The following is a 19,747-nucleotide window of genomic DNA, read 5'->3' as shown; positions in this document are numbered from 1 at the left end:
GAAGTAATGTAGGTGATGAATTAATTTAAATACTCTTGTTCATTGATTGTAAAGTCGCGTCTGCGATAGTATTCAACTCACGACTTTCCAGGTTTGCTGTAGGCACCGCAAAGGGCACGCGCGGGTTGGATTTAGATAGCCCCAAATTTATCTATATTCAAAGGACAAAGGTTACAATTAAACTGAAGAATCAGTGAAGTATCATATCACGATGTGATGGATATTTATCCAGATGTCTGCTTTCATTGATCTTGACCAATGGATCTCTCAAGTGCTATAAAAGCTATCGATTGGCCGCAGTTTAAATTAAAGATCAGTTTCAGGGGGGCGATTTTTCCTTCTTTGCCCAGGTGCTCACTGGGGCCTTTAAATAATAAAGCGTAATAAAATTTCGAGGCACCGAAGATTACCTGTGATGAAGGTAAAGATATTCATTCGTCGATATAGACTCTGGTACGATATATTGAATGAATGATCTTGCAATTGAGTAGAAAATTTGGTCTCATGTATGCAACATTTCGACCACGTTTTGAACAGAAACTCGGAGCAATTACGTGATTAAAACCGTAGACTCCTCACATTAGACTGACATCCCCACAGTATGCACTCCACAAAAGTGCGACCCCGTCACAAGAAGAAAATTGGGGTTTCTCCACCTTGACCGAACAGGGATCCGTACATGTTTCGGCCCGGAGAAGTGCCGACGGGATAAGGAAATGATCCTCCGAAAGATAGAAGCCCAACAGGAAGGAACATAAATAAATAGATGAATAGACGAATAGCGGCAATGCGAAAGATTGCGACTTGCCTATGTAAAGCTGGAGCTAATTACGTCGGGTTGTCAATACATCCGGAGCAACTGCTTGACAAGGCGTGAGTAGATGTCAAGTGAGACACCGGTGAACGGAAATGTCTGAGCCGAAGTAAATGGAAGTAAAACCCCTCAGCGGGGATTGTCGGTAGTAAGCCGTAAAGATGCACTAGACCGGCAAGTTGACTCGGTATAGAAAAAGAGATCGCTCCAGCCCGACACAGTCGCGGACTTGGGAACAGAAGGCCGGGATCGGATTACTTCATAGCGCAATACCAAGAGAAAATACCAGAATTTCCATCATTTACTTGATAATTCATGATCGAATAATAGATTAACTAACTCAATTCCCCGCCTAAATATCTCCCGGGGCAGACCTGGGGTCTGGGCCCCCGCATTAACAAACCCCGGCCCCAGTCTCCACAGTCACAGATTTGATTGCAAGAATGAGAGAAATAAACTTCTTTGCTATGTGTAGTAAAAAGTCCCGTGAGCCTAACATATTGGACAATAATACATGAAGTATGAGGATAATATAGAATTGGCACGCATAATCGAATCAAGATCTCACCCATGGATGGATTGTGGGGTAACCGGCGTGTGTATATGATAGAAATGCCTTCTTGCGAGGCTTACCCGTAATGACCTCCTCTATTTGGCAATTCGAGCGATGATCGGGAATCACAGAAAGCTTCCCCGGCGGGGCCGGGTAAACTTCAATCTGAAAGGAGTTTCCTGTTATAGTTAGCGGAGAGCTTTTGTTTAACAGGAATGTAACGGAGAATTATCCCGCTGTCAAATCACGAAGAACATTCCTAGATGTCAATTGAGGCGGGGAATTAGCGGAGTTCAAAACGCCAAGGAGTGGCATGGTAGTCACGGGATGCCCGAGGTTTAGGCGACGAGTGCCCGACCCCCGGTAGAATCGGCAAATCTTTGACCAGACGTTCCTAGATCTTGAAATCTTGGAATTGGAAAGAATTACAAAACCACATCTGCAACTTGATTAGTCATGCTGTACAAAGGGATTATGTTAACCCCTTGAACCAATGCAGGGACCATACTTGACCCTCTCCTCGCTTTTCCAGCCACTGGCATTACTTTCTCCCTTTCCCAGGGACAACAAATGCTGGAAGGTAACGCGAATGTCTAATAAGAAACCAAAAAAAAACAAAACATCGCATTTGCAGCCCCTGGTACTTCCTGTACTCAGACTCAGAATCCCACTATTTGTCGATCCTTACTGGTTTCTCCACACTTCCAAGCTTCCCCGTCTTGGAATCCTAGTGGAGTAACTACGCCATATTCCCTGTAAACAATCCACACTTTAGTATTTAAATAGCCTCCCCCTCATCTCCGGATGAAGTGGTTTCTAGCAATCTCGTCGGCCTTCCCCTTGACGATTCAGTACTCCGACTACTTTGGGTTGAGTCTGCCGTACTCCTTTACACCAGCCATGAAGTTTGGGTTGCTGGAAGCAGGTCTTTTGGGCGCTGCCTCGGTGGCTAGTGCTAAGGTTAGTTTGTCAAATAGTTTGTATGATGCGCTTCAGACTTGAAGGCTAATTACAATCCGCGATAGGAATTGGCGTATTCCCCTCCTTACTATCCCTCCCCATGGATGACCGGTCAAGGCGAGTGGGCTGAGGCTCACAGACGCGCTGTTGAATTTGTCTCAAACTTGACATTGGCCGAGAAGGTCAATTTGACTACTGGTGCTGGGTATGTTGCAAACACAAGTATGTGATATTCCAGACTAACTGAAATAGATGGGAGCAGGAACGATGCGTCGGAGAAACTGGAGGCATTCCAAGGTAAGATCATAAAGTCAATCGCGACACCGAAACAACGATAATTGACGAAGTCGTAAAGACTAGGAATGTGGGGAATGTGCATGCAAGACTCGCCCCTGGGAATTCGTGACAGTATGTGTGGCTACTTGTATGAACAGGGAACTTCAAAAACTGACCCCCTATCGAACAGGCGATTACAACTCGGGTTTCTCCGCTGGTATCAATGTTGCCGCTACTTTCGATAAGAGACTGGCCTACGCTCGTGGCATGGCTATGGGCGAGGAACATAGAGATAAGGGCGTGGATGTCCAACTGGGACCTGTGGCTGGTCCTTTGGGCAAGAACCCCGACGGTGGTCGTGTCTGGGAGGGCTTCTCTCCTGACCCTGTTCTCACTGGTGTGATGATGGCTGAAACTATCAAGGGAATGCAAGATGCTGGTATCATTGCTTGTGCCAAGCACTATATTGGAAATGAACAGGAGCATTTCCGCCAGGCTGGCGAGGCCCAGGGGTACGGGTATAATATCACTGAAAGTGTGAGCGCGAACATCGACGATACCACGATGCATGAGCTTTACCTCTGGCCCTTTGTCGATGCTGTGCGTGCTGGTGTGGGATCTATTATGTGCTCCTACAACCAAATTAACAACAGCTATGGTTGCTCCAACAGTTATACCTTGAACAAGCTGCTCAAAGGTGAGCTTGGATTCCAGGGTTTCGTCATGAGTGATTGGGGTGCCCACCACAGTGGTGTCGGTGATGCCCTTGCTGGTCTGGATATGTCGATGCCTGGTGATGTTATTCTGGGAAGTCCCTACTCGTTCTGGGGTACTAACCTGACCATCTCCGTGCTGAACGGTACTATCCCCGAATGGCGCATTGACGACATGGCAACTCGTATCATGGCGGCGTACTACAAGGTTGGTCGCGACCGCTACCGTACTCCTCCCAACTTCAGCTCCTGGACTCGTGATGAGTACGGCTACGAGCACTTCATAGTGAGCGAGAACTGGGTCAAGCTCAATGAGCGTGTCAATGTGCAGCGTGACCACGCCAACGTCATTCGTAAGATTGGCGCAGACAGCACTGTGCTCCTGAAGAACAATGGTGGTCTGCCATTGACTCACCAGGAGCGATTCGTCGCAATCCTAGGTGAGGACGCGGGCTCCAATCCCTACGGTGCTAACGGTTGCTCTGACCGTGGTTGCGATAATGGTACTCTGGCTATGGGCTGGGGCAGTGGAACGGCCAACTTCCCTTACCTCATTACCCCGGAGCAAGCCATTCAGAATGAAATTCTGAATTACGGTAACGGCCAGACCAACGTGTTCGCTGTGACCGACAACGGGCTTCTTGACCAGATTGCCGAAACCGCTGCCCAGTCAAGGTGAGTACTTTTATAATCATGTGTCATATAGCTGCTAATTTTTTTTTCTTCTTAGTGTTGCTCTGGTCTTCGTCAACGCCGACTCCGGCGAGGGCTACATCAACGTTGATGGCAATGAGGGTGACCGCAAGAACATGACCCTTTGGAAGAACGGCGAAGCAGTCATCAAAGCCGCTTCGGAGAACTGTAACAACACTATCGTCATCATGCACACCCCCAGTGCCGTCTTTGTTAATGACTGGTACTTGAACCCCAACATCACTGCTATCCTCTGGGCCGGTCTGCCTGGTCAAGAGAGCGGCCGAAGCTTGGTGGATATCCTCTACGGCCGCGTCAACCCTGGAGCCAAGACTCCCTTCACCTGGGGAAAGACTCGCAGCGACTATGGTCCATCAATCCTCACCGAGCCCAACAACGGCATCGGAGCCCCCCAGACCGATTTCACCGATGGTGTATTCATTGATTACCGTCGATTTGACAAAGAAGATGTGGAGCCAATCTATGAGTTCGGCTTTGGTATGAGCTACACCGACTTCGCCTTCTCCGACCTGGAGGTCAAGGCTTTGAGAGCCGATAAGTACGTCAAGACCACTGGATGGACCAAGCGTGCCCCAGTACTGGGCAAGGTTGGCCCAGTCTCAGACTACTTGTTCCCCAAAAGCATCAAGCGTGTCACACAGTACCTCTACCCCTGGTTGAACTCCACCAACCTGAAAGAGTCATCTGGGGACCCCTACTACGGCGAGAAGACCGAGAAATACGTCCCTGCCGGCGCTACTAACGGATCCGCTCAACCCCTTCTACCCGCTAGCGGTAGCAGTGGCGGTAACTCAGGTCTCTTTGAGGACTTGATCCAGGTCACTGCTACCATCACCAACACCGGCTCCTTGACCGGTGACGAGGTTCCCCAACTCGTGAGTTACCCCAACGCAACAATATTACCTGTATGGAAATTAACAATTTTTTTAGTATGTATCTCTTGGTGGTCCGAATGATCCACCCAAGGTCCTGCGTGCTTTCGACCGTGTCACTATCGCTCCCGGCCAGAAGATTCAGTGGACCACTACTCTGACTCGTCGTGATCTTTCCAGCTGGGACGTTGCAGCTCAGAACTGGGTTGTTACTGATACACCCAAGACGGTGTATGTTGGCAACTCGTCTCGCAAGCTGCCTCTCTCGGCCAAGTTGCCTTCGGTTCAGTAATGGCATTGCAACTTTTAGACATCGGGGATGAAGATCAGATTCAGAAGTCTGCTTCTTGACTTGTATAGACAGAAATACTGCTTTTTGCATATAGTTTTAATGACACATTCTCTTTTGAACTAAACATAGCAAAGGGCCCATATGTTTTAATCTCAACCTGTTCGTAGACGTGGACGAAGAGGAAAAAAACCGTTCTCGAGAGATGAAGCATAACTACATGAAGTTTGATGGACTTGAGCTGTGGGTCTGCACTCAATGGCAAAGATCGTTCTATGTCAGCCATGAATTGTCTTACATCGTCATAGCTCGATCCATCGGAAATTTTGCAACCGTCGTTGTTTGGGCGATTTGTCAAGGAACCCAATGCATATTTTCCATATAGAGAGCATACACAAAAAGACAAATCATCTTAAAGATACAGCCTGACCATTTGTTCGAGCTATTCGTATATTTGCAAGATCATTAGCAAATGCATGCTGGAGTAATCACAAACAGTTCTATCCTCAACAATGATCCTAAATACAGACTCGTCGAATTCATCTTGATTGCCCCTTTCATCACATTTCTTGTATGTCAATTGTAAATTTTGGTGTTTCTCATCTTCGCCATAGATCCAATAGAGCATTGACTGAGGAGAGGAACACGATATACAATCATTGGCAAATGCCGACGCGCGTAGATTCCCACGGCCCATCAATGACGGGAAGGGGGGACGGCGACAAAATACATATGCCAAGGATTCACGAATATGCAGTTGTTGCTCCTTCGAGTGATATCCACTTGACTGACCAAAGAGGCACGTGTCGGAAAGCGAGGTACCCGTGCAGGATGACAGCCTAGCAAGCATGATAATTTATTCATTGCTCGAGGTCTTCAGAAGCGGGGCTATAGCACGATTGAAGATTGGTTGTTGTTGGCATTGTCCGAGCTGGGCAGCATTCCAAGAAGTCGAGAATTCGAAGTTGTGGAGCGGCATTTTCGGGCAGTGTCGGCTATCGCTCAACAGGCGAGGTGTAAAGCCCCATTTTGTCTGTTCAAATTCTATGTGCTCATACCGTACTCCCGGAGATGTTCACGGTAGGACTTTTGTGAGTGTCATCCGACCCAGAGCAAGAATAGAACTTCTCCAGAGCTCCCGATGAGTCATTTTTCCCCGGACCGACAGTCATGGCAGCCTTAGCCTGCTTCTTGGCTGCCTTTTCTTCTTGCCTCAAAATCTTGTGGGTGCGCGACAGATTCCGAGTCCAGATACCAGAGGTAAGGTAGATGGTCATGCACAGGAACTCTGGGAGCACCCCAAAGATTGACACGATTGTAATCCCGCCTTGGTCAAAGATGTGGTAAACATAGCCGCAGTAGGTGACATAGACGACACGGAACCCAACTAGAGGCCAAGCGGCTGTGGCAGCGTATAATAGCTTCACAGTTGTTAGTTCAAGTCAATGCTCAAATCCAGGGGCACTATGTAACGTACGACTTTTTCGTCAGGAAGCCTGTTCTTATGGCATTTAGAAGACCAACTTCCCACGATCATAGCACCCGTATAGACCCAGCCGAGAAGCCAGATAATGAGACCGGCTTTTAAGAGAATGAGCTCCGTCAGACCCTTCAACGCCAACGAGATACCCACAATGATTATGACCTGGGCAAAGATCGAGCCCCAAGCACCCGCAAATAGCGGGAGTTCCTTACGAATCGAAAAGTTTCTAAATACAGGTCAGACACCCCAATCAGTCGTAGGACTTCATATTACCCACGCTTCATTCAGGAATCCCTGACACACTAGTGAAAATGGCGAGAGACCAACCCCGTTCACCACAAGTGGGATAAGGATATCGGGTATGCCGGTTGTCGTGATCGACTTGAAGGCGACGGCATTGGCGGCAATGCGCAAAGCGTTCCAAACAAGCGTATTCAGCCAGGGACCAAAACCCTGCCGGCCATGTATATAAAAACAGTAACAGACTGGAAGTATTGAAATCCCGAAGAAGACCAAATTGGCTAACTCGAGAGCCTCGATCGGAGGGTAGGCCATGATGTGCACTTGACGATGAATCGATTAGGTTTGTGGGCAGGTCAATCAATCGTGATCAAAAGGCGTGGTTCTCGGGACGGAAACAAAATGATCGATTGAGTATGTAGGGATTGCCATGATTTTATCTGATAAATCCTTCTGCAAAGGGGTAAGTTATGGGATTTTCACCCTTGGATCCCCCAACTATCATTTACGGGACGATCATCAAGGCCGAAGTCTAGGAAGTAAAATCCTTGCCTCGCATGACTACTGGTTGAGGGGAAGCAAGGGAGTACAGGGGAACGATTAGCCTCAGTCGACCAGTCGGGTGAAAGTCGTGGCTAAATAGGGGGACGAAGACGGAATTCCCATTTATTTCCCTCCCATCACTGTAGCACACCTCAGAACATACAAAGCTAGATGTCCCATGTTCCCAGGGTTGATTGAGACCTTTATTTGATAGTGCTGCCCCCGAAATTCGCCCTTCTTACCCTGTCAAAATGCCTCTTTTCGACTGCTTCGGCGTGGACTGAATGACATCCCGAACTTGCGATAATTTCATCTAATTGGATTGGTCACAATAGAAGTTCTCACTATCGCCAAGGGTAAACAAACCCGAGTGGCGTTTTCGTGAGATTCCTGGCAGTTTCGTGACTCCTCATGATAAACTCTCTGCTGTGTTTGGTGGAGCGGACAGGGTTGCAGTTGAAATTCTATCACCTTCAGATGTAACAGAAGCGCTCTCAGTAATAAGACTGAGAGGCCAGACCATGGTCCATTTCCACTCATCGGGTATAATACTGTCAATTCCACGCACCTCCCGCTCAGGAATTCCTCGAAGCCACCAGACATTCTCTACCCTTTGATCAACGCAAACAAATATGCCACAATAACTAGAGCGCGATGGCGTTTCTTCACGACGAGCTCGCCAAACCTCCGAGGGACCATGGGTGGAAATCCTATGAATATTTTGCGGAGAACCCAAGGAGATGTGTCGGGGGTTGAGGCTGTATAAAGGCACTCCAGATAATCAATGCTCTCTGAATATGCTCTTTGGGTCTTTTCATCGATGTCTTCTTCGTCCCAACGATACTCAAGGATAAACTGGAATGGATTTGTAGGTCCTTTGAATTTACTCAATCCCCCGTGAAAGAGAACCGGCTCTGCCGATAACAAAGGGTTGAGCTTGGAGTTTGATTGATTAAGCTGATGAGGGACGGTCCTGAGGATTGTTCGAATACCTCGTGCCACGGACAGCCACATTATTGGAGGCTCATAGGAATCCAAGGGAGGTTCCGATCGAAGGAACAAAGTGTACAGTGAGAGCAAGACTGCATTCATGCAGACCGCCTCGCTAATATTTCCATCCAGATCTGCCGTTATTGGACGATGTTGCTGGACGGCGAAATCAATATAGGCATGTTGAATTGACCGTAGGGAATTTGCCTCATCTGGAAACAATGTGGCGCGGTGTGCAGCTGCCAATGCAAGTAATGTATGAAGAAGTGGCTCATACTCAAATGCCATTTCAGGGACAGCAAGACTCCACATCTCGTGAACAGCTGGCACGGCAGCTGAGTTCATGGTCGCTGCAGTGGCCGTCACCCAATGATGCATAAGACGTAATTGGAGGACAGGTAGCCCTTTATTGGGAGGCACGTCGGGCTCAGATTTGCCAGCCCTATGCCCTCGAGTATTCGATGCGGATTGGCTGGGATCGTACACACGAGTTGCCAACGAGGGATGTTCGCATGGTATGCTGTGTCGGTTGCAATGACTGCATTTCGGACGCTGTTCATTACACTAGTCGAATATAAGCCTCTACTTGGTGAAACCCAAAGTACTCCGTACCTTGACCTTCCTTGATTTACATCGAAGGCAGCCATTGGTAGATTTTCGGTGACTGAGGCGTGGGGGCATCGTATGAACAGACTTATAGGGCTATGCAATAAGATGATCGAAAGGGTCACGTCGGTTTCGGGACTAATGCTGAATTGGAGGCGTCGCTGATTAAGCAGTGGGGTTGGGGCGAGAACCATTCAGCCAATGTTATCATTGGATGCTTTTCTCGGTTTCGGTTTCTTCTATCAAATTAGGTAAAGAACACAAATATGGTTTCCGTAGTGGAGACTTTCTCAGCCTGAATAGTAGATCATCCTATTGCGACACAAAGAAATCCCGTTCATTGCCGAGCACCGCCATCATTGCGCAGTATTATCGCACTCGATCATTGCCACATTTGATATGGTCAGATCTGCTAATAATTATAAAGATGTCATTCATCGTTAGACTTGCACCCTGTTCACACCAACGGCATACACACAATTATCAACCCTTCAAACTTCATATTTGTATCAACCATGGGTATCTTAAGGACAGCTCTGGTCGGAACCGCAGCCTACCAGATTGGCAAGAAGTGAGTAATACTGTTCAGTTCAGCTTCTACAGTTTAACTGTCCTTACCTCTAACTTTTGTGATAGGGCATTCAAGGATGAAGAAAAGAAAGAATGCAAGCAGTCCAACTTGACCTCGCCGCAGCCCTATTACCATCCTGAGTACCCACCGCAGTACCAGTATGGACAGCCTCCATATGGCCAGCCTCCATATGGCCAGAATCCATATGACCAGAATCCATATGGCCAGAATCCATACGGCCAGAATCCATACGGCCAGAATCCATCCGGTGCACCGCAGTACCCCCAGGGCTATGGCAACAACCACCAAGGATACCCACCCCAGCAGTCTAATCAGCAGTACAGCCGAGGTACGGAGGACTTCGTGAGCAATGGAGGCCCAAGATCAATGAAAGCTTCTCCTCCTTCCTACCAGCCCAATCCTGCTTATCATCAAAGCAATGAGAAGTCTCCTGTCCACTCCCAAGGCCAGGAAAATTACTCCCATGGACGACCAAACTAGCGGCTCTTTCACTGTAACGGGATTTCTGATATTTTTGACTACATTCACATTTATATAGAATGAGGAGGTTTCGCCTATATTCGGATGATACTGTCGCATTTATCTTCAATGTTTGACTTTGCCAAGATTGTTACCTTTCCTTTTTCAGAAATTGACATCCATTCCTCATGCCTGGAACAGTGAGTTCACAAAATTGAAGGAGATAGAAACTTCAGCCGAGAAGAATATAAAACTCGTTCATTCTTATTCATCCTCAAAATGTGTACTAAGTCTCCAAGTCCAATGCAATGACTCTTTGCCCACCAGCCAAGAAGGCTGCTTATTTCGTATATGCATGTAAGCTGTCAGATCAACGACAAACTAGAGTTAGGCTTATAACCAACAGCCAAGCTTCACTGTATATACCCCGGGCCGCCCAGAGTCACAGACCACGCCTCATATTCTGCAAGTTTTGACCTATAAACGGCAGTCGCAAGAGTGATGGGCTCCAATGCCCTCTGATATTGTTGGTTTTTTTCAAACGGAGAGGGCACTTGAGTTCCTCTTAGCTGTGGCAACGAAGCAGCTGATATGTTGCACAGCACCCGAGCGTCCGTATTCGGAGGGAAAGGAGACCGACAGGCTTTGGCCGAACACTGCTATTCCACAAAAGTTGACTGCCTTTTCGTCAGCCAATCAATGACCAGACTGCAGGTGCGTGACTGCCGGGGTAACTCTAAATGGAAATATTGAAGACTCGCTCCTGGTGCTATCAAGCTGGCGAACTCATCGTGGTGAGCTACTTTGCTTGGTGAAGCCCATTTTGCGGGACGGCGGCCCATGATGACCCACCATACTCCATAAAACGCGCCACCGTCTAAGGAGTGGAGTGATCGCTTCGGAATCACAGGAGAACGTCGAGTGCAGGGATTAACCATGTGGAAGAAATGGTGGGAAAAGTATCTGCTCGGTCGTTCCGATAAAAATAATTTCTTCAGGGGCTTTTCTCAGACTCGAACTGGTTTCGCTCTATGCACAGACTTTCTTATGATGACCTCCATATGCAATCGCAATCGTAAAGACGAGGAACCTGATCGCTCGTATCATCGGAATTCGTCGCCCAATCATTGGCTGAAGAGCATACCCACGGGCGATGCGAGCCGAGATGAACCCCACAAAGTGCATCCACCAGTGCTGCAGCTGAAGAAGAAAAAAGCAAAATGTGGGGGCGCTGAAAGCCTTAGCGTCAACATGGTCCAGAAAGAAAGTTCATGATTGGTAAATCTAGGGGAGCTTGGCCCGCGTCAGCTCCATAAGTTCATGCTGATGATATGAAAGTGGATAATGTCGGGCGATGGTTGGCCTTAGTGTAAGCAAAAGGCCCCCAGCCCTGAATGGCGCAAAAATAATGGCGTATAAGTATGCAACTGTGGGGTCCTTCGACCCTGTTGGATTTTGCTTCAGATTCTTCCCCTACCTCCGATCAAGCCTTAGACGAACCTATTTATAATATTATCTCGCCATGGATCTGGCCAACGTCGAGTACATCCCCGGCGAGGACTATATTCTCCGTCAACGAAAAGACGCCCAGCACGCCGCCATCCGAAAACGTATCATCATTTGCTGCGACGGTACCTGGCAGTCTGCCGTCTCAGGCCGGAAGAACGTTCCCTCCAATGTCACCCGTCTATGTCGGGCCCTAAATCACATCGGTACGGACGAGAAGGGCGACCAGTGGCAGCAGGTCGTCTGGTATGATTCAGGGGTTGGCACGAGCCCAAGTACATTCGAGGATGCCGTGGAGGGTGCGTTTGGAGAGGGCGTGGAGCAGAATGTCATCGAGGCGTACAACTTCTGCGTCTTAAATTACAAGCCGGGCGACAAGATCATGTGTTTTGGTTTCTCTCGTGGAGCGTACACCGCACGCACGATCGCCGGATTGATCTCGGATATTGGAATTTGTCACAAGGGTAACCTGAACAAGTTCCCCGATCTCTGGGCCATGTATAAGAAAGTCAAACACGGGAAGCGCTTCGATCGGAGTGATCTTTGGTTTGATTGGACGTGGGGAAAGGCGGATGAACACCAAGGGGCTGGTACCAAGGATGACCGGACGTTCGTATATAAACAGGTTCCTGAGGGTGATTGGGCACAGGAAGGATCCAAGGAGATTGAAGTTGTTGGAGTCTTCGACACTGTCGGTGCTATAGGCATGCCCCAGGTTTTGGGTATGAAATTGCCATCGGCAGGAAAGAACGGCTGGCACAATGTTGGATTGTCGCCGAGTAAGTTACCTTCTCTCATCTCTGCTCTCAACGCGATCTCAAAATGACCCGCTGACGTGAACTTTTAGACATCAAATATGCTTATCATGCCCTGGCATTGGATGAGCACCGTCAGTCATTCTCCCCGTCGGTGTGGTACCTGCCAAACAAAAAAGCCACACCCGAGGAAGTGAAAGCCAGAAAGGACGAGGAAGAAGCGGCGAAGAAGAAGTACTGGGTAACTTTGCAAGAAGCCAAGGATCTGAAAGCAGGAGGCAACGCTACCGATGAAGAAGTCAATGCCGCCGCTCGCAGGGTCAACGACGCTGCCCGAGCCTGGAACAAGGCATCTCGGAGGCGAGTCAAGTTTGAGAACCGACTAGGAGAACACTCTAAATTGAAGCAAGTGTGGTTCCCCGGATACCACGTCAACATTGGCGGAGGAAACTCCGATACATTGAATAATGTTGGTGATATGGAGGAAATGTCCAGCATCACCTTTTCCTGGATGCTCGATCAAATCAAAGCGCATCTTTCGATTGACGAGAGATTTATCGTTGGAGAACACAATGCTCGCGAGAAATATCTCCAAGAGATCAATCAAGCTTTCACTGCCCGGGAGGCCGCAGAGCATCAAAGGACACAGTCTTTGAAAGGTTGGATCTACCACGCTGCCAAAACAACCGCTTCGGTTATCCTTCATCCTCTGCGCTCCGGTATTGAGCCAGCCTACAGGAAACTCCGCGCCTACGGCTGGGGAACCGGTGAGCTGATCGACAGCTTCACATCCATGTATTGGCTCAATGGAAAGAAATGGCGTACCCCAGGACAATACGGCACCAAAGATGGACAATATCTAGGCGAAACATTCGAATTCATTCACCCTGTCGTGAACTTTCGAGTGGAGCATATGAAGGAACAAAACAGAAAGAACAACAAGGTCCCACTTTATAAGCCCGGCATGCCTGGTAGCAGATATGAGCGCCGGAAGGTGGAAGACGCTGAAGGAAATGTGAGATACGAATACTACATGGGTGACTTATCAAAGCCCATACCGGAGTGGAGGCTGGGTGGAATGGACTCCTATGAGCGGTTGGCTATTACTGGAGAGGCGGCGTATGCCTATGCTGACAAACTGGATGAAGAACTGCGGACTGGCTTTCGAACAGAGCGCTGTGAATTTGGATCCGACGAGATACAGTACTGTCTCAAGCCTGTGATTGTGCAAAAGGCCGACGGATTACTTGCCTTAGAGACACCCGATGAGGCTTGGGGAGAACAATCTCAGTTGACGGCTTTTGATGGCGAAACCCAGCGCAAGAAGTCTCTCACCGAGACTGGTGCATCGAATCCATTCGAGATGGAAAATAGCAAGCTGGACGCAAACCTCATCTCCATTTCGCAGGCTGTCAGCTCTGTCTATTAAATTGTATGTTACTGATCGAACTTATTCATGAAAAGAATACGTTTCAACAGGACTTGAAGAAAGGAAAATATAAAAGCAATCTATAAAAGATATGTACCTAGGTATACAAGATTTTCTGGACCAAATTGCACGAACAATCCTTTTCAATACATTCCACGGTAAAAATATGAATTTGTCTGCTTAGCGTCTCCGTATCATCATTTGATCATGAACATTCCCATGTTATTTATATTATATGCATCTTTCAAAGATCCACAGAGTTATACCGGCCGTTGACCATACACTATGTGTACTTTCGAGTACAAATGACAAGAAAGATCTTTCAATTCGAACCGCACCCCCGCCAACAAGCCTTCGACCTCCACACGGTTCCACCCTAGTACGCGAGTGAACAGCGCAACGCAGTATGGTGGCATGGCTTCAAGCATGTTGAGTTGGTGATATCGCCCGAGCTCCTTCATTTTGGGGTCCCTAGGCCAAGGACTCTGGGGGAGCTATTTCAAGTCAATGATCAAGTTCTGGTCAATGTAAGGCAAATCTTACCTTGTATACGTCCTCGCGGACATTGACAAATCCAGTATTTTCAAACCGCTCCTTCCATGTACTGACTGAATCCATGTCCTTTCCGAAGCTTTTTGATGCAGCGTGTAAATTCTTCACACTCTCTACCATACATGTGGCTTTCAGGTGGGTACCGTCATCTGAGTGTGTATTCACTTCCATTGAGGCCATTTCAAACCACCCATTTGGAGTCAAATTATCGAATGCCTGTTTGAATAGCTTGTCATGATTGCGGATGGCTCCCTCGAGTTCGCGTCCATGGATGTAGTCAAATGGGTGGCTGTAAGACCATGGTTCTTCGAAGTCATCAATTTGAAAGCGACAGTTTAGTGGTACCCTGATCTTGTCAGCTATATGTTACCATACGGGGTTTCTGAGGTTTATGGACCATGATGGTTGAATGGGGCTGAGATCGATTCCTGTCGGGGTTTAGTTTCCGTTTATGAACATTAACGGCAATTCAGACATACCGACAACATCAGAACCTGGATTTTCGCTTCTTGGTATCAGTACTGGTAGCTGGTCATCATCTTTGAGTGACTTACTCCGCAAAGTCAATTGCCCATATCCCCGTGCCTGTGCCAAGATCAAGCACCCTTTTGGGGTTTCGGATCGGAGCACTGTACAATTCGCCTTTCAGTAACATTAGATATATATGATGGCTCTGCTCGATCGTCAATATATGTAATGGTAGATTCGAGTCACATATGCAGTGGGTACCGACCAGATCAAGTCGATCTTGCTCCTGCTCATCATTTGGCTATATCCATGTAAAGTTAGATTGGGAATTTGAAAAAGGGGGTCCACAATGGTCACAAACAAGAACGTATTCCCCCTCATGGTAGGAATGATATCTGCGACCGTTCTAAATACTCAGCGAATGGCCCAGATGGAGGAATTGATAGATGTACCTCATATCTATTGCTATCAGCAAACTGCGGGGTAACCAGATGTCCATTTCTGTTCCGGGAATCAAACATACTGATAATTCAGAGCACTCGAGGTGATGCTTTGAGACGAGCTCCTCTCTCTTGAAATATCATCAGCAAGAGATGCATCTCCATGACCATGGTACTTACGTGTCGGAGTATGCCGAATCACTGGCCGATGACTGTGCATTGTTAGTTAAAACGTTCTATTCAAGCAACAATCTGCAGGCGACTTACATCCGGCTCGATGATCTCAGACTCCTGCGCCATGGGGTACATAATTGACATTCCCCTGGGAATTGTCCAAGCGAGGGGGGAAGCAAGAAAATCCTCGAGATGTTTGCAGGAGTGAAGAAATGACCCAACCGCGATCCCTCACAGCCACACCGACTTCCGTCTTATGATCCCACGACAGCAGGAAGTGACCCGGAGTGTCGGGCCCTACACCATCCACTCGATGTATCATAACAAACCAGGTGGTCCCCTTTTATCACGCTAAACACGAGAAGGAAAAGAAAAAAAACCACCAACGGTACCAGCCGTGCGGGTCAGGCTCACAAAATTGGTAAAATTGAAAAGGGGGCCACTTCCGACCAATCATCATTGCATTCCGTTTCATGATTACCAAATGAAACATATTCGGCGCTAAGCTTTTTTTATATATCTACCGAGTACAGAGTTCACATTTTCATAGAGCCTTGAAGATGTACGGAGTATTCTGTACACGCTTTTACTACATCATGAATTCCAGGAAATCTGGGACATCCCAGCCTCGTCTTGGCATACGGTATTGGTCGCATAAGCGGACATTTGGATGGAAATGCGAACCCGACAATCTGGGTCATGACCACTAAAAGCGGAGATAAATACCGCTCAAATTCGGACTTTTCATGCATTCGCTCGTCGTTTCTGATTTGGCTTTTTGGTTCGCGCAAAGCCCATGGGCCGCATACGAGTCACAACGTGGATGCTCGATGGCCTAACACATGGTTGTGCAAATATCATACTTCATATATAATCACGTGGGTATTCTATGGAATATTTCTATATTTCTGTCATCTTTCTCGCAGTTTGATTGGATCAGCCAGAATTAATAACGTGCTTAGTTGCATGTTGATGTACTAAGCAGTTGGTATAATTGGGAAATTCTCACCACGCATCGCTTGATAAGCCACAGATTTCTTGCAGAATACAGTACAAGCTGTGGAGGTGGACCCGCCTTGTTTGCTATGGCAAGAATAGTACTGTTTTCATCCACTTCACAGCCTTGCCTTCCCCGTTCCCCCCGTTCCCCCCGTGCCCCCCGTTCCCGAGTCATACGCTTGTTGGTTTGGCTTGGAATTAAGGTTGTTCTTCCAACATTGAAAAATGACTATTGTGAGCTAAATTGCTCTTAAATTTCTAGAATTTATTTTCCCCAATCTCCCGCATCAGACCTGCTCATACATTACTAGGCGAAGCCAAAGCTCACGCTAACTACTAGTGAGCATGTGCTAGGTGTGATAAATATTCCACTCTGCACATGAGAAGGATAGCCTCATGCAGGTCGCATGGCAGGGGATTTACTCCTGCTGTGAGTTTTCTCCTGACTTTGGATTACATTCAGCCAATCTCAATTATATGAATCCTTTTCATAACTGCTTGATTAGGATAATTTACCTTTTGGTAGAACTAATAACCTTGATGCCTCAGGCACCCAGTGTTTCTGCCTCGGCCGGCGAAATTGATGTCATCCTCCACTTGTCATGGCAATTTACCTTTCCCTGTTTATCGTGACCTTGGATCTCTCAATTCCACAAGACATGAAATACGACTGAACTATCCTCTCTCATACATCTCTAAATCTACCACACAACCTCATCTGGCCCTGGGAGGCTTCCTCGACTTAGGCTTCAAACAACAACCATGGCCACACCCGCCCGACCTCCCCCCTCCCCGATCGTTCTCTTTATATACCCCGCGACCTTGCTATTAGGCTCACTGTTTTCGACCATCTCACCAACTGCACAATCCACAAGAAGATTGGAAGCGCCGTCCACCCAGCCTGCAGGAGCTCTGGCACCCTCTCTGGCCGCCGACCTACACCTGTCTCAGAGTCCAGTCAACTACTTTGCGCGGAAGAACAACATCTTCAACATCTATTTCGTGAAGATCGGCTGGTTATGGACAACACTTGCTTTCGCTTCGCTCATCCTCGCACAACCGGCCTTCCGCTCTACCTCACAACAAACGCGAATCCGCCGTACCCTCCAAGCAATATCTCGCTACGCACTTGCGACAACAGTATGGTATGTGATGACACAGTGGTTCTTCGGCCCAGCCATCATTGATCGCAGCTTTGTGTACACGGGCGGGAAGTGTCAAGAGATCCTCAAACAGGCAGGAGAGGCGAGGTCGAATTTGACTCCTTCTACTCAGCTGGAGACGGTTTTCTCGGCTGCTGCCTGTAAATCGGCGGGTGGGATATGGGGCGGTGGTCATGATATTAGTGGTCATGTTTTTATGCTGGTCTTGACTACGGCGCTTTTGGCATTCGAGGCTAATGGCGTTGGAGCCTTCTCGCTCGGTTCGCGTGCTGAGGGAGATGGTTCGCGTGAGCGAAAGGGGAGTGACCCAAGTGATGTCCGAGGTGATCAGGATGATGGATCTGGGCTAGCAAGGACATGGTCGCTGCGTTTCGTTTGGGGCGTGGTGGGCTTGGGTTGGTGGATGCTTTTCATGACTGCAATATGGTTCCATACATGGACGGAGAAGGTGACTTTCTACCCGCAGTACTTGGCTCTAGACCTTATACTAACTATCTCTTTCACAGTGGTCTGGCTTGTTAATTGCATTGAGCACTGTATATGCCATTTACATACTTCCGAGGAAGCTAGCACCCTGGAGGGATATTGTCGGTGTACCAGGGGCATAGTCCCAACTAGAATTTCCGGCTTTTCTTATTATGTTTCAAAGATGTATTTATTGCATTGATTCGGGCGCAGTCTGGGTTCACGAAACTGTGAAATGATTATTAGAAAGAATCGGAGTGTACTGATAGATATCTGCCAATGTCATCTGAAGTGGTAGAGACTAATCTCTTTCTGTTATGTCTGCAGTGCATGAGGCTCAGGGCCTAGATACCCTGCACAGAATGCTTGATAGCATAGAAGGGTTAGCAAGAGCATCATCGGTTACTGGATTGAAGGACCATACCACCTGGATTCAACGCCGACGCATACATCACTCGAGTGATAGGTCGCAGGTCTTCTGGAGTTGAATTGTCGGATATGGAGAGTTCCATGTATGGATCCCACGCGGTGATGATTGTATCAGCCCAAGTCTTGAGGTCAACAGCCCGTTCCTTGTCAGTGGTCTGCTGCGACTGACAGGAGCATCCCATACAGGTTCCGAACTCCCTGAAGGCCAAGCGATACTTGATGTTACGCGTAAGATATTGGTCGATCTCGAATAGATTATCTATCACGGTAAGTAAGAATCAGCGTGGATGTTCAACATTTAGGGGTAAACGTCTTACACATCTGCTCAAAGCATCTGTTCGCCAGATTTGAGGCCCACTTCTCTTTCTCAGAAAACCAATGCGCAGTCCACAAAGTCATGCCCAAGTCCAAAGTATCACTGGAAACAAAATGCTCTCCCTTTCGCTCCATGACTCGCTTGTAATCATCGATCTCCTGCGCTAAAACTTCCCCATCACCTGCTTTTGCAGCTGTGGCCTGGAGTATGCGGAAGACAACGAAGCCATCAATGGGATCTAGATTCCCCTCAGAGGAGACCAGTGGTGATGATAGATCCATGGACATCTTCCACATCATACGTGGGTATGGCACTGACCGATCCACGAAGAACTTCGGATGGATTGCGCGTGCCAGATTCACAGCTTGACGGTTGTATTCCATATCACCGGAGGCCATAGCCATTCGATTCAGTGCAAACATCCACACAGTTAGATAATGATGATACTGCCCATCACAATCAGATCCACGCTCATTTGCCTTGCCAATTCGCAACCCCCCGCCGAGAGGATTCGACTCTGTTGCTTCGGGTAATCGTGACAACCCATCTCTTGTACGACCCAGTACATCATGGACAGTCTCAATCAGCCGGCGAGCTAGCTGGAGGTATCGATCGTCGGAAACGCTGGCTCCGCCCGCGCGACAGTACTCATGGTGCATAGTCAACAGGTTTATGACGCCGAATGCATCAGTCCATAGGTATCGGCCGCGGTGACCCCCTGATTTCAAAGGAGGGTTCCAGTTTCCAGGTTCTTCTATAAGGCTGAAGCTGCCGTACACTGATTCCATGGCTTGCTGGAAGCGATCCAGTCGTGGAGAGGGACTACTGATTGGGAGAGCCATATTCGCGATGCCTGCTCCGAGGGGAGAAGATCGCGTTGTCGCGCGAATGATGAAACCCGAAATAAGTCTAGAGATGCGGTGTGGCAAATACCGCCTAGTCTGGAA

At 48.0% G+C, this 19,747-nt stretch overlaps 8 protein-coding genes across 8 annotated transcripts; 4 read left to right on the top strand and 4 right to left on the bottom strand.

Annotated features, from left to right (window-relative positions):
- Positions 1–2,267: 2,267 nt before the first annotated feature.
- Positions 2,268–5,194, top strand: N7520_011570 (beta-glucosidase; the record flags this gene model as incomplete). Its single annotated transcript, XM_057145503.1, has 7 exons — positions 2,268–2,327; positions 2,393–2,532; positions 2,580–2,624; positions 2,683–2,735; positions 2,794–3,991; positions 4,047–4,905; positions 4,961–5,194. The coding sequence occupies 7 exons, from the start codon at positions 2,268–2,270 to the stop codon at positions 5,192–5,194; spliced, it is 2,589 nt and encodes an 862-aa protein (XP_056991257.1).
- A 1,049-nt stretch (positions 5,195–6,243) lies between these two features.
- N7520_011569 (uncharacterized protein) lies at positions 6,244–7,229 on the bottom strand (the record flags this gene model as incomplete). The annotated part of the gene is made up of 3 exons (XM_057145502.1): positions 6,244–6,612; positions 6,669–6,900; positions 6,976–7,229. The coding sequence occupies 3 exons, from the start codon at positions 7,227–7,229 to the stop codon at positions 6,244–6,246; spliced, it is 855 nt and encodes a 284-aa protein (XP_056991256.1).
- An 834-nt stretch (positions 7,230–8,063) lies between these two features.
- Positions 8,064–9,094, bottom strand: N7520_011568 (uncharacterized protein; the record flags this gene model as incomplete). Its single annotated transcript, XM_057145501.1, has 2 exons — positions 8,064–8,889; positions 9,060–9,094. 2 exons carry the CDS (start codon positions 9,092–9,094, stop codon positions 8,064–8,066), a joined length of 861 nt encoding a protein of 286 aa, XP_056991255.1.
- A 474-nt stretch (positions 9,095–9,568) lies between these two features.
- On the top strand, positions 9,569–10,125 carry N7520_011567 (uncharacterized protein; the record flags this gene model as incomplete). The annotated part of the gene is made up of 2 exons (XM_057145500.1): positions 9,569–9,624; positions 9,690–10,125. 2 exons carry the CDS (start codon positions 9,569–9,571, stop codon positions 10,123–10,125), a joined length of 492 nt encoding a protein of 163 aa, XP_056991254.1.
- A 1,501-nt stretch (positions 10,126–11,626) lies between these two features.
- N7520_011566 (T6SS phospholipase effector Tle1-like catalytic domain-containing protein) lies at positions 11,627–13,794 on the top strand (the record flags this gene model as incomplete). Its single annotated transcript, XM_057145499.1, has 2 exons — positions 11,627–12,389; positions 12,458–13,794. The coding sequence occupies 2 exons, from the start codon at positions 11,627–11,629 to the stop codon at positions 13,792–13,794; spliced, it is 2,100 nt and encodes a 699-aa protein (XP_056991253.1).
- Positions 13,795–14,054: 260 nt separating this feature from the next.
- On the bottom strand, positions 14,055–15,554 carry N7520_011565 (class I SAM-dependent methyltransferase; the record flags this gene model as incomplete). Its single annotated transcript, XM_057145498.1, has 6 exons — positions 14,055–14,288; positions 14,338–14,692; positions 14,901–15,115; positions 15,176–15,209; positions 15,435–15,466; positions 15,522–15,554. 6 exons carry the CDS (start codon positions 15,552–15,554, stop codon positions 14,055–14,057), a joined length of 903 nt encoding a protein of 300 aa, XP_056991252.1.
- Positions 15,555–17,189: 1,635 nt separating this feature from the next.
- On the top strand, positions 17,190–18,198 carry N7520_011564 (putative inositol phospholipid biosynthesis protein Scs3; the record flags this gene model as incomplete). The annotated part of the gene is made up of 2 exons (XM_057145497.1): positions 17,190–18,038; positions 18,097–18,198. 2 exons carry the CDS (start codon positions 17,190–17,192, stop codon positions 18,196–18,198), a joined length of 951 nt encoding a protein of 316 aa, XP_056991251.1.
- Positions 18,199–18,370: 172 nt separating this feature from the next.
- N7520_011563 (uncharacterized protein) lies at positions 18,371–19,642 on the bottom strand (the record flags this gene model as incomplete). Its single annotated transcript, XM_057145496.1, has 3 exons — positions 18,371–18,408; positions 18,480–18,743; positions 18,802–19,642. The coding sequence occupies 3 exons, from the start codon at positions 19,640–19,642 to the stop codon at positions 18,371–18,373; spliced, it is 1,143 nt and encodes a 380-aa protein (XP_056991250.1).
- Positions 19,643–19,747: the final 105 nt, after the last annotated feature.

The sequence above is a fragment of the Penicillium odoratum genome (genome assembly GCF_028828045.1).
Source record: "Penicillium odoratum strain IBT 22623 chromosome Unknown utg000008l_segment0_segment0, whole genome shotgun sequence".
Classification (NCBI taxonomy): domain Eukaryota; kingdom Fungi; phylum Ascomycota; class Eurotiomycetes; order Eurotiales; family Aspergillaceae; genus Penicillium; species Penicillium odoratum.
Note: the sequence above shows the minus strand (reverse complement) of the source record. Positions and strands in the feature narration are given on the sequence as shown.